This window comes from Toxotes jaculatrix, chromosome 9 (genome assembly GCF_017976425.1).
Source record: "Toxotes jaculatrix isolate fToxJac2 chromosome 9, fToxJac2.pri, whole genome shotgun sequence".
Lineage (NCBI taxonomy): Eukaryota > Metazoa > Chordata > Actinopteri > Toxotidae > Toxotes > Toxotes jaculatrix.
Window position 1 is genome coordinate 16,457,566 of NC_054402.1, and position 13,567 is coordinate 16,471,132.

At 38.9% G+C, this 13,567-nt stretch overlaps 1 protein-coding gene across 1 annotated transcript in view; it reads left to right on the forward strand.

The window, feature by feature from the left end:
• The window catches only part of LOC121187698 (multiple epidermal growth factor-like domains protein 6), a 53,987-nt gene that overhangs the window by 1,612 nt on the left and 38,808 nt on the right, over window positions 1-13,567 (forward strand). Inside the window, exons 3-4 of the mRNA XM_041047076.1 lie at window positions 100-209; window positions 474-578. Coding sequence (XP_040903010.1) covers window positions 100-209; window positions 474-578 — 215 coding nt within the window. The remainder of the gene's footprint in view (window positions 1-99; window positions 210-473; window positions 579-13,567) is intronic.

The following is a 13,567-nucleotide window of genomic DNA, read 5'->3' on the forward strand; positions in this document are numbered from 1 at the left end:
CCATATTTACTCAATAGGTTACTTTCTCAATATGTGTAGATCTATAATATAATTGCAAGAAAATCTCGAACTGACAATAGCAACATTTCTCCTCTTCAGGACAGCATACTACACAGGGTACAGGCAGGTGTACAGCATGGATTTGCACACAGTCTACAAGTGCTGCCCAGGTTGGACTCAGAAGGGAAACGAAATGGGTTGTCTGCATAGTGAGTAATAGCATTTTACATACTTCTGTACAACAAAAGGCTAGTTTTGATATTGTTATGATGCTGCTGTGTTTATCAATTTGATATTTAGGACAAAAAATGGCAAATTGTCAGTTTGATTTAGCAGGAAAGTAGCCAAGCCACTGATTAGGCAGAGAGATAGAGACATGCAAACACACAGACTGCATACATCCAGATATTGTATATGCACACAAACATGGATACATCAGAAGCATTATGGTATATGATATGTGGTATCTGCAGGAGTCTGTGGTGCCAATACATGTTTCAATGGAGGCCGATGTGCAGAGACTGAAGACCAGATATGTCAGTGTCCATCGGGCTTCAAAGGGACACAATGCCAGTATGGTGAGTTTTCTTTCCCATGTGATAAAAACCACACCATTTACCGTGATTAAAATAAAGTTGGTTGTGTTTATAAGCCTGCATGCCCCATTCTTAACATCCCAGGTGTTTATGTACAATATGCAGCAGTAAGCTGAGTGCAACTTTGTTAGTCAGTGAACTGACTTGCATCTTTGGAGGACAGCATGTTGTTAAAGATTTAATAGGCCTAGTTCAGACCTTATGCTTTCACTTTGCAAAAGCAGAATGAGCCTGGAGTGTTGCTGTGATTGGATGAGGCGGCTCTGTGGGGGTCTCTTGGTAGTTAAAGGTAGAAGAAGTGCTTTCTGGGAAGAATGGTTTGCTTTTAATGCTGGAGCCTGGAGTGCTGTGGCTAACACAGCTGAGCTTCCACTCTGTAAAAAACTATATGTTAATAAAGGTGGTTGCAGTTATGCTTTCATATAGTTAAGAACATAAAAGCTTACAACTGATTTCTTGTCACATATGACAATATTTCACTCCAGGAACAGAAGTTCACCATTTTAAAACATACATACTTTAATAAGGGAATATTTGGACATTTTGGGAATTGGGAAATACGCTTACTTGCTTTCTGAAGAGTTAGATGAGAAGATCAATACCACTCTCACATCTGTATGGTGGATATAAAGCTTCAGCCAGCAGCCACTTAGTTTAGCTTAGCATAACATAACATAACATATAACATAACATAACATAATAGTGAGATTTAGAGTTGCTGGTTGTCTGATTCCGAACCGTCATTAAATGGTTAACACACTTGCTTTGTCTTTGAGCATTGCCTGTTCTTTCTACTGTCCAAACCCCTGGGCTTTACATCAGCATGCAAACAGGATGGTTGTTAGTATTTTGGAAGAGTCCTGCAGAGACAGAATGGTGAATAGAGGATATTTGGTTCCTACCCCCCTCATATTTGCAAACACACACACTGCAGAGGATTTCCCGTTTGGTTCCTTGACTTTCCCCGGGAGGAAGGACCTGCCTGCCACGGCTTTTAAACAGTGCTCCCTCTTGCTAAGACATTTCACATTAACGTGTCGTTGTTTGTTAGAGGCGGCTCTCCCGTCCGTTTGTTTTGACATTGGCTCTTCGGTTTTCACACATCAGGGTGACAGACCGAGAACAGAAAGCGACTTTAGATCTAATCAGAATTCCTCTAGGTTTTACTTTCACTCTTTCACATCCTCTGCTTCAATCCGCCTCAGTGTGAACTCACATCTTGCTCTTCTCTTGTTGTGAAACGTTTTTCCTTCTCTCTTCTCTCGAGACAGATTTATCCTCACTTCTTCTGCCAGAATCATTTTACAAAGAGTCAGCCAATCTCCAGTGTTCAGCCAGTTTCCTTCACTGTACCTCTGCTAAATGCAGAGGCAAATATGTGCACCGATAATTCTGTGTTGTAACCTGCTGAGTGCAGGTATTTCTGGTTATTCTGACATTTTAGCTACATTCTCTTTGGGAAAATCTTGTAATTAATGAAGAATTATTCAGACTGAAAAGTAAGGTTAAGTAAGTAAGTAAGGTTTGGCTGCAGTAAGAGATGATACTGTCTAAGTTTCATTGTTTTATAAAGGCAACATCTGCTTTTGCTATGCTTAGGGTTGTATGATGTCGTAAAGTATACAACATTAAGAGTAAGACTTTAGCATATGACAGTGTCATGTAGAGTGCAGTAATAATGGTTCGAAATATTTCATTCCCTGTCTGTCCTGCAGTTGAAGTTTGTTCCTTAACTGCAAAAAAAAAAAAAAAAAAATAGAGGAATGACTAAGAATACAGGAATACACAGAGCTTTCAGAAAATTTGGAAAACTCATCTATGGAGACATGTGAAAATCATCCCTGATAGTTTGGTCCAGGGCTTTTTCTGTTAACACACACTATTTGAGTGATTTTAGGCCACTAGCAGTATCTTTATAGACAGTACTTCATTTAGAATGATATGGATAAGACTGACAGCCACATAATTGGCAAAATTCACAATAAATATGATAGACATAACATACTGTTTTGAACCATGGACTACATCCCACAAAGGAAGGTGCCCACATGTGTGACTTGTTTTGTTATATAGAAAATGGAAATAGAACACATTTAACATGTACTGTAAGCTGATGGCAATGGGCCATTCCCAAAATCTTGATTTATTCCTTGATAGACAAAATAAACACTAAGATCAGGAAACTGTTTGTGTGTGTGTGTGTGTGTGCAGTGGAAATTAGGCACATCACATTCCAGCTTAACATAATTACCAGGAGAGACCTGGAAACCTGGATTTCTGTATGTGCACACTGCACCATCAGGATTTCTCTTGGGAACCCTGTACAATATTAGATTTGCGTTGTGAGCTTTTACATTCCACAGTGACAGACTTATTACTGTCCAGTATGTGATTCATGTATGATGGACATAGAGCAGATACAGTAGAGAGGCAGGAATGCTGACCTCTGTAGATTTAACTTGAAATAATAAGTCAAAGGCAACCGAATTTGCCGTTTGGTCATGAAGATGTTTTCAGATTTATGATGTGGTGTTTCCTGTATGTTTTTATCCTCTCCCATGTGCTCTTACCATAATCTTGCTTCATGTAATGTCTCCGGTATTACAGCATGTAAGTATTTGGCATCTCGGTCTGTCTTTCTGTCTGTTCTCTGCCATTTTTGATTGATTGTTGTATCGTATCCTGCACCTGTACTGAAACTTCTGGCAGTGCACATGAGCTGCTGTTTCATGGCATAGATAAATCAGTCTTTTCAAATTTCCATGAGAGAATTACTTAATTTTTTTCAATGCCATTGTGTTGTATTTGAACATTTTTTGCTTTATCCCAGAGGGTAAGTCAGTCCAAGGCCACTTTTTGTCAATTCTCAGATGCTGTTACAGCTGTATCATAGGGGTGTGTATTAAGTAAGTATTAACAGGTGCGCTTGTGCGTTTGCATGTTTGTATGTTGATTCAAGCTGAAATTAAAGCAGCTATTATTGATATTTTTATACTGCCAATGGATCATATGACTATTTGGATGTAAACAAGGTCACTCATGGTGTTCTGCTGATTCTGCTGAATGTGAAAATAGGCAACTGTTTGCTAACCAGTTTTCCATGTCAACTAAGAGGTGATGAAATATCAGTTGCTGTTCCTAAGTGGTCAATAAATCAGTTACTGCAGGTTTGATGAATGCCTATCTTTTGAAGGTGGAATAGTCTTGACCTGAACTGGAAATGAGGAGACAAAATGAGTGTGTCACTGAGAAAGTTGATTTTGTAGATTACAGTATTTTTTTGAATCACTTTGGTGTGCGGCAGCACTCAGTGTATTGTTTTTCATATACGTAATAAATCATGAGGATGAAGGCTGAGAAGGGTTACTGTGGAGACAATCTATCAGACCTAGCTTTTCAGCACAATTCACTCCAGGCAGACTTGAGTAGGGGGAAAATGTACACTGTGAGCAGCATTGAAGAACAGTCTGGCTCTGGTAATAGCTCAAGTGAGAATCTGTGCCCTGCTCACTTCCCCCCCTTCTTTTCACCACTCATTGTCGATTGGCTTCTTGAATGTTACTTTCTTTGGTATTCCTGCCAAGTTGTGGTGGTAGAGCCCTCTGTGTGTTGTGGTGGCCGGCCGCCACCTGCTTCCAATCTCTGATACGAGACAGAAGGCACCATCCATGGAAACGCATGTCAGCCACTGACACTAAGGCCATGGTTTTGACACTGTGAGGTAATTAACAGCCTGAATACAGCCAAAGCATGAGCCTAGACACTGGAGCCTGCTCTGTAATAGTTGTATTTACCCCTGCTTGCGAATGCCATTGTCTCACTCTATTAAGCCTTGGATAAGACTTTGCTTTGGTTAAACTGGTCCATGGGTCTGCATGAAATTAAGAGAGCGCAGGCACATAACAGTGTGAGGACAGAAACCATCTGGTCCTCACTAAAGAAGCCTGGCTGTTTTCAAAGCACTTTATAGAAGAGTGATTATGGACAGTGCCTAAGACTGGATCTTGTTGTAGTGGAGGTTTCAGCAATGTAATAAGACAGCTAACGACGTGAGCAGTTATTAGGAACTTCTCACATTTAAGAAAAAGGGGAAGAAAAAAACAAGAATTCGGGTTGTGTACACGCACAGGGATAGACACACCACCAAAGTCCAAACAGAGTTCTTTGGTTAAGAACTTATATTTACCAATAAAAATGCTGTGGACAATGTTATCACCAGTCATTTTCTCTAGGGAACTCTGCAGAAAGCCTTACAGTTGCTATGTAAATCACAATTTCTCACATGGGAATAGTTTTTCTTCATATGAACATAAGTGTCTTGTCTCCCATAGGCTCAGTTCTCAGCTCAATCACTGAGCTCATGTCTGGACAGGATTGGTTCTCCTCTCTATTAAATTAAACACACCTGTCGCTGTATATGTCCATTTATATAAACCAGTCCAGACCATAAGAATTTGGACAGTTACACATGTTTTGTTCTTCTGGCTCAGTATTTCAGCACACTCAGTTTGAAATAAAACAATGGATTCTACATCCAGACAAGGTGCCAAGCCTTAGCTTTAATTTGAGTAGGTTTATATCAGTATAGAAAGACCAGTATGGAAGATACAGCCATTTTAACATAGTGCCAGGGTGCAAAAGTAATTGGACACTTGGCCACTGAATGTTTCTTGGGCAGCTGTGTGTTATGTGAGGCTCAATAAACGCAAAACTCTATCAAGGCGGAGTGACCCCACAACAAACAGGACTTGAAGGTGGTAGCAGTGAAGGCCTGGGAGAACATCTTTAGGGAAGATACAGAGCATCTGCTGATGTGTATGAGTTGAAGACTGTCATATCTAACTGTACAAATACTTCCGGTCTGGTCTGTATTCTTGCTATTGTTTGTATCATGTTGTGCTTAATTGTGTGTTAATGAGAGAGAGCTGGAGAGAGCAGAATTTATTGATAACGCCTTGCAGTAACAGTGAGGCAGGTCTGCAATGGAGGAAAAATTACGTGTTTGATTCCATTGGATAAAATATTAATCTTGACCTCAATTAAAGTTCACTTCATCTAATGCTCACTCAATATTTAATGGCTGTAGTACAACAGCCTCTATCTTCAACTGTGTTTCAGTCTATAGTAGACCGAAATATAGTAAAGAGTCAGGGCCACAAGTCAACTGCTCCTTCTGCAGGGTTGTTAGCATTTAGAGGGAGGGAGGTGACTAAAACACAGGGGAAAACATGCTGACTCAGTACTCCAGATTTAAAATCCTCAGGGCATTCCTCCTTGTGGTCTCTTGTGTTATGTCTGCATTTTTGGCACTGAAAGAGTAGAGTGTTTATAATATATGCCAGACAGGTGTTGTTCATGTCATTTATACTACAGGGGCCCAGCTTGCGTGTTACCCTTGGAGGTCGTTGAAGAGATTTTGCAAAAACCTTTCTTCTTTGTGCTTCACACATTGGGTACAGTTCTCTTCCGCTATAAGATCTCACTATTGTTGAATCTGAGGGAATTAGCTTATGATCCAATTTGAAAATTTTAAGACAGTTTAAAAGGACACTGTTTTATCGTCATCCATCTGTTTTTTAATGTGGCTCAAAAGAATATGCCTCTTGGGAAGACTCTGGAAAAATGATCCGGTAATGTCCTCAGTTGGTGTTGTATATTATAGATCTGATGTCCTTTATAGCTCCTTAGCCAGAGTTTGATCTCCTTTCTTCCACTGTGTCCACATATCTTTGGCAATGATATCATACCTCCCCGTGATTTTCTATCAGACAGAAGGAGAAAATCTGCCCTGGATTAATCTTACTGGTATGCCTGCTCCTGCACTGAACCTTAACAAGAGAGCCGGTGAAATAATTTGTCTTTCAGAATGGAAATAAGTAGTATTTTCTTTCAGATTCTGGAAGTAATTAAGTTCAAAGATGCAGTCAAGTTAAACTTTAGAAGTGTGGTTACAACAAAAACATAGCTGAGGAAAAATAAATAAATCAAGACCTAGATTTAATTTGGTAAAAATGATGTTGCGCCCAGTTCTGTTAAGAAGAGCAAGGTGTAAAAGATGATGTCTTAGTAGCTTTTGTGGTTGTTCTCACAGCTTTAGGAAACAGTGATGTCTTTTACAGGTTTGGACTGAATCTTCCACCGTAAGTTAACTTACATACCATGCACACAGTTTATCCTCTCTGAGTGTTTCCATGCAGTTAGGTTCATCGCAAAACTCCAGGTCAATTGTATAAGCATTTTGTTTATAATTGACCTCAGTAACCTGTGCCTTTTGAGGATCTATTTTCACTTGTATTTCTTTGGCTGTGAGAAAAAAGGGTACTTTTTTTTTAGTTAACACTGCTTAATCCTATATACTGGATCCTTATCTAAAGGCCCAGTTTACAGATTAAAGGACTTGTATTGTGTCAAACGTGTGCAGGAGACTTATGTTTTGAAATAAGATATGATGGGAACCATATGGTCGTAATGAAGGCAAGACCTTATTACTTGTTTTGGTCAAGTTTCAAAGATTTCTTTAACCAAAATTTTAGTTGCTGGCTGCTGTGGTGCTGAAGGTGTGGATGTCATGATATTCTTTGTTTTCATAATGAAGTGCAGCGCAGACCTCATGATTACCTCTGACAGTTTGGTCTTTGCTTTGGCTAGCAGCCCTCATGCTCTTTTTATTGGAGGTTACTGAAAAGGTTCACTGAAAACTATATTAACAATGTAAGCCTTCAGACATGAACAGACCCCTTTAAAGTTGTCCGGCGTGGTGTAATATGAACTTAGTCACTCAGAAATCAGCACTTTTATTCTGAGATGTGGACTTTGGACACCCAGAACTACACATAAGTAAAAACATTTACTAGAGATATTACTTAAGGCAATCATATACAGTAATGACAAGCTATTGAAAACTGACTTAAAAGCCACTGAGGCTTCTGGCATGAACACACCAGACCTTTCAGTAATGGATACAAACTTTGCTAAACTACTTAACAGCAACCCTGAAACAAGAGCCATCATTTGGGTTTTCAGTTAAAAAATTAGAAAGGGAAAATAAGAGAAAATTGAATACAAAAAATGTTTGTTTTTTCTTCTTGCCATGTCTGGATGAGCATCTGCCATACTGAAAAGACAGACAGAATTTTAAGTACAAACTTTTCCTCTGGGAGGATTTTTAAAAGGCCAGGTGGCTTATTTTTCCAACCAAAGCTTCTGTGACAAATTACAGTAACATATTGTTTTTTTCCACATGCAATGTCAGCAACAGCTGTTCTACTTTCAGTGTTTTTTTTTTTTTTTAATTATTGACGTTGAAGTCTTGTGGCAAATACTGAAACCATCATGTGGTCAGGATGAAAAGATCCTCAATGCAAAAGGAGAGGATGTATGAACATAGAAACAAAGTGGCTGAAAGGTAGAAATTTTGTGTTCGTGGGTCTTGTGTGACTCTCCCTGTAGATAAACATAGGTCTGTCTAGAAAAAAACAGAGAGACTAGATGGCAGCATTCACTTGGCATTTGCTAATTTCTTTCTTTAAGCCTGGTGTACCTCCCCTTCCTGTTTTCATTCCTCAAGTCTGCCATTAACTATGTGGACGTAGGAATCATATACCAAGACAGGCTTGAAAGCTGCTGGCCTGACAGGAGAACACAAGGAGCAATGCGAGTGCTACATGCTTAGCATTGGTATCGGAGGAAGAAGTTCATTAGGGACCTAATGGCTGCCATATGGCAGGGAAGTTCTCACACACCAAACAAGCACACCCTCATCTCTCCAAATGCATTAAGGCACCATTGTTTACCAGGTTAATGCTGAGTGGGTTGTAGCTAATGGTCTGTGTGATTGACCATGTGCTTCCAAGACTCACTGTGAGATTCCTACAGTAGCAGTGGAGCACTCTCAGATTAAAGGAGTTCATCCTCCTTGAACTTGGGTTGGCTCTGCCCATTTGGAGTTAGCATTAGGTTTAAGAAAATAAGCTTGTGGGGTGAGAGGTCACTGTTGTGGGATCCTTCAAGTGGGCATATCACACTTTTCTTCACTTTACTAAAGGCCTCTGATAATGGCCTTGGATCTTCATCACTTTAAACACTGGATAAAAATCTGACTTTTGAACCCATAATGCAGCTGTTTGGCTACAGAATAAGGGAGTGAAGATGATTATTTTTCCGTATGAGCTTTTTGGAGTTTTACTGTCATTTTTTTTGGGCTGTTTTGGGAATATGCAGTTTTTCCTTTTTGCTGTAAAAGGCTATCATAGTGCTGAGCTAGCTAATCCCACGAGTCATGTGGACATACAGACCTTACCAGGTTTAAACAAACACGAGGCTACATAGAAGATGTATACATTTTTATTTGGATGCACAAGGGGGAGCGGTGCATGGGTAATGGTAAAATGCATGACAATGGCAAATAGTACTGAAGCTGTGTAACTGAGTCCATGTGTTACATGATTTTTCTCAGAAACAGGAGAGACTCAGATTTTACTTAGATGTCATTACATGGCATAGATATGAATAAAGTCTAATCCATGATTAAAATTAATTTACAACGGCATTTTTTTTGCAGAGCAAACATTCCAGGTATGAATCATGCTGAATTCATGTCTGTGAAATCATCCCTAAGTCTTGTTTTCTTTCTTTGCTTTGTGATGCCAGGTAGTCACATATCTGCAGAACATAAGGCACATAAATCTACAGCTACGTTTCATCCATTCTCTGCAAGACGTTTTCTGTCCTATCTGTTGGTGAACTAAAGAGAAATGGCTTTTCCAGATGTAGAAGGACAAAGTCGGCAGAAGTTTTCATGGAGAGATAGGGTAAAAAGGTAACACACACTTTCAGGGCAGGTGTGCAGTTCCAGTTTTGTTTTTTCCAGTTGTGAAGATAGGGTAATTAACTTTTGTTTGGAATACCACATTTGTTCATTATTAAGTCAACAGAGTAAGTGTGCTTGTATCCATGGAGTAAAAGTGTGAAACAAAAAAAAAAAAAACAGAGCAGTACCCAGTTTTCATCATTCAGGTTATTTATGCTGCGCTCTGAGGAAACAAATTAAGTTTTATTCGTCCTATAAAAAACAAAAGAGATGAAAAATATGCGCACAGCAAGTGCAGAAACTGTGTCCCAGTTTTAAACATAAACTATACAGTCTCTGAAAATCCTTATTATGTTAGAGCATAAATTCTGTGTTGAAGGGACAAATGGGAAACATGTGAGCTGCTGGAGTGAGGTGGTAAAAGCATTCGACCATGTGATCCAAAATGTGCAGAATAAATGGTTTCACACATAGACACTGCAGCGAGAAGAAACGGAGGAATACATGTAGTATTTCACAGTGCTAGTTCCCACATCGATCAGTCATATTAACCCATCCATCAGTTAATGAAACACTTAAAATGTGACTCTGCACCATCAAAGATTAGCTCTGTGTTTCTTTACTCTGTTATTGTGTACTTGATTGATCACCTAATGACAATTGACTTCCTTCCTAAATGCTGAAAGCCATGATTGATTGTATCCCTTTCTCAAGCGAGCTGTCCATTTCATTCAGTGCAACATCTTGAAGACTTTTGTCTCATCTCTGTTTCTGAACTTTTTGTTGAAGCTCATTTTCCTCTCTGCGACAGGTACCTCAGCTGTCCACAAATGACCTTTGACCTTTGGTCTAGGTCTCATAGGATCTTGTGTTTTTCTTAACGGCACCTGATGGACCTTTGTTTCCTCTGCTTTAATACTCTTTACAGTAAGCAGAAAGTGCGACAAATTGTCTGTCATGGCAGTTATTTACTGCCCAAAGATATACAGATATATGCGACCGGTGTTTCTGGTTTATGTCTTAGTTTATATGAGTTTGCAGGATTAAGCATGGCTGAAGCTAATTGTACAGTCCTCCACATGAAAAGTCAGATTAACACCAAAGTCACTGGGGGATCATGAATGTCTGTATTTGTATTATTTTAGGGTAATTTATCCTACTGATGTAGAAAAATTGAATTCTGGACTGACTCGTGAACTGACTGGCCGACCAACTTACAGAGCGACAGTGCCATCCCCACACTGATCCACATTCATTTAGACATGTGTGATGGCGCCCTGAGCTGAGAGCAGTGGTTGATTAGATAATTAGGTCCAAACCAAACATGTGACATCAAACCCTGTGCATGCCACTTAGTACTCCCGAAGGCAACTGTAAAGAGAGAGAACCAAAACAGGAAATGCACACATCACAGCAGTAGTGCAGCTGCAGCAATATAGTTCGACACAACCAATGAACAATAAATAATCACAGTAAACAATACGTTTTGTTGCCACACAATTTCAGCTTGCAAATTCGAATAATGAAATCATCACTGGCCCATGATAAGGTCAAACAAAAAAAAAAAAGAAAGAAAGAAAGAAAGAAATTCAAAAAACGATGGAGCAAAGGAAACGGAGGCGGGAGTGAACTCAAATCATCGAGTGGAACATCTCAGCATTGAATTATTACAGCTCATTGCCAAACAGCAGTGATTTTACAGCTTTATTAGCTGGCTCTCCTGCAATAGTCCTTTTGATGATCAAAAGACTGATCAAAGAATGTTTCCTGTTATGACAGTTCCCAGTTTCCTCCCCTTTTGGGAGCAGATGTTGCAACATCAAATATGTTGTCTACTTTTGGTAATGTGTCATTTTCAGTTAAATAAAAAAAGCTTGCAAATGGAGCAGTTATTGTTAGGGTTTTTTTTTTAAGTTTAATGAGAGTTGAAGACTTTCTTCTTAAATGATCCTTGCCAGCACTGCTGCAATAAGAGACATAGACAAGTTATTATTAGTTTGGTAAGTTGCATTCCTTTTCTGTGTCCATTTGTTACAGTAGAAATGTGGGAATAAAGACTTAGCGAATGTAGGAAATACAACTCATTTCTGTCAGGTATTCAAGTTCCATCTAGTAAAGAAGAAACAGTAAATCACTTCAGGTTTGAGTATCACTTACCGAGGTCTGAGATCTAAATCCTCCACGTTCACTGATCGGGGCTGAGAGACATGCCATACCACTGAGGCCTGCTGATTCAGTTATTGATCTTGACTTTCTTTGTCTAATGTTTCTAACATGAGTAGAATGGATATGTAGTTGAACATTTGTTGATTTATTTAATATCCATGTAGTTCATTTTTTTTCTTTAGAGGAAGGAAGAACGTTAGTCCTTGGAGAGATTGGAAAGGGGAGGTACGGTACTGTAGAGGACAAGTAATGTCAATAACACCTAATGAGATAAACAGGAATAGGGTCTCGGTGGCCGAACACAAGAGCACTGAAGCAGCTGTCTGTTCTGTCTGGTCCCTGATGGGAAACCATAATCACCGCCATTCATAAAACAACAGGAGACCAACACTTTCCATTGGATTCTGAACTATGAGTGATCTTTTGCAAGAAATGTATACAAATGAATTTCTTTAAAAGATATGATAACACTCCAGAGTTGCATCTAAGATGCTATTTCCTTTAAGGCATCACAAAGTGTGGTGGAGAGAGACTGAGTTAAAAAGTGATGGAGAGATGAAGATGTACACTATACTTTGATGGTAGAAGTTTTCCAAAATGTATAAAAGAATGACTTTGTGTTGAGGTAAGTGGAATGTGTCATCTATCCTGTCAGTCCATCAGTGAAATTAAGATTGATGATGCACATTTGTAGGTATGAGAATCAGAGGCCACATGAGGGAGTTAGAACTGGTGCACATGGTGAACATCGAGGAAAAGGCCACAGGTGTTTGAGTATCGGGGGACTTGGAGCTGAAGGGAGTGATGTGCTTTCGTTTCACAGTGCTTTATAGTATTTTTAATAAATTGTGTGTTACCTATACACTCAAACAATATTGGGTGTTTCTGTCAGGTGTCCATATTATCATCATGTGAACATATATGCTTGACATAAAGAGAATAATGAAAAAAAAAACCTTAGAAATAAAAGCATTTTTACTAAAGGAATAAAGATAAGTGCGCAGTGTGTAAGACACATAAAGGAGAAGGAGCCTGCTTGTCGTAATAATACCATATCTTGGTTTTGTGACCTTTTATTTTGGAGGATAAAAGGTCCCCTTTTGACATTGGGCAGGTCTACATCCAAATACACAACAGCTGAACCAAGGCAGAGATCTTAATGACAACATGTGCTGAGAGTAGCATTGTTCAGACTCCTTGTCAAATAGTATGATTTCCATGAATGAAATCCTCCACTGCTGTGTGGGTCACAGTTCTTTGGATTTCTTCTGGGTTCTGAGAAGACAATAAGTAGGCTGTTTACAGGTATGTGTGTATTGAGATATATTGGGTTAACAAAGCAATTAACCACTTCAGGTCACTGCTCGCAGTGAATGTCTGAGAGGTGTTGTTATGCTTGAGGGGAAACTTCAACACTGAGCCCCATCTGGAAGAATTTATGATTACTTTTCAATTTTAGTGATCTAGTTTATGTACAACAATGAAAAAATATAGTTCAAAGCTCAGGATAACTAAGCTAAAAGTTTATGAGTGTTCATAGACTATAGAAAAACAAAACTAATAGAGCATCTGTGACTTCAAATGTAAGTTCCTGATGTTTTGAAGTTTGTATTTGGATTTATCTCCACTAGAAGAAAGTGTTTCCACTTTTCAATTTAAGGGATTAATCAACAAAAGGAAATCCTTCTTTTTTGCTTCAGCCCTTTTTGCCAAGGAAATCTTTTTTTTCTAGTTATGAAAATGTCTTATAAGTCTGTGAATATGTTCTCTAAAAGTGTGCAAATACCACGTGGATTCTTCTAAGCTTTGTTCTCAAAGCAAATCTATTTACCAGATCTCATCTAGCACTACAAAACCCTGCATTTCTACATATTTTAGTGACATTTTCATGATTTTTATTCTTTTGTAATTTCTATACCCAGAGAAAAGTGATAATTGCCCTGCAATAAATCTGTTTTATGCTCCTAATAAACTCTATTCTTCACCTCCCTCACAC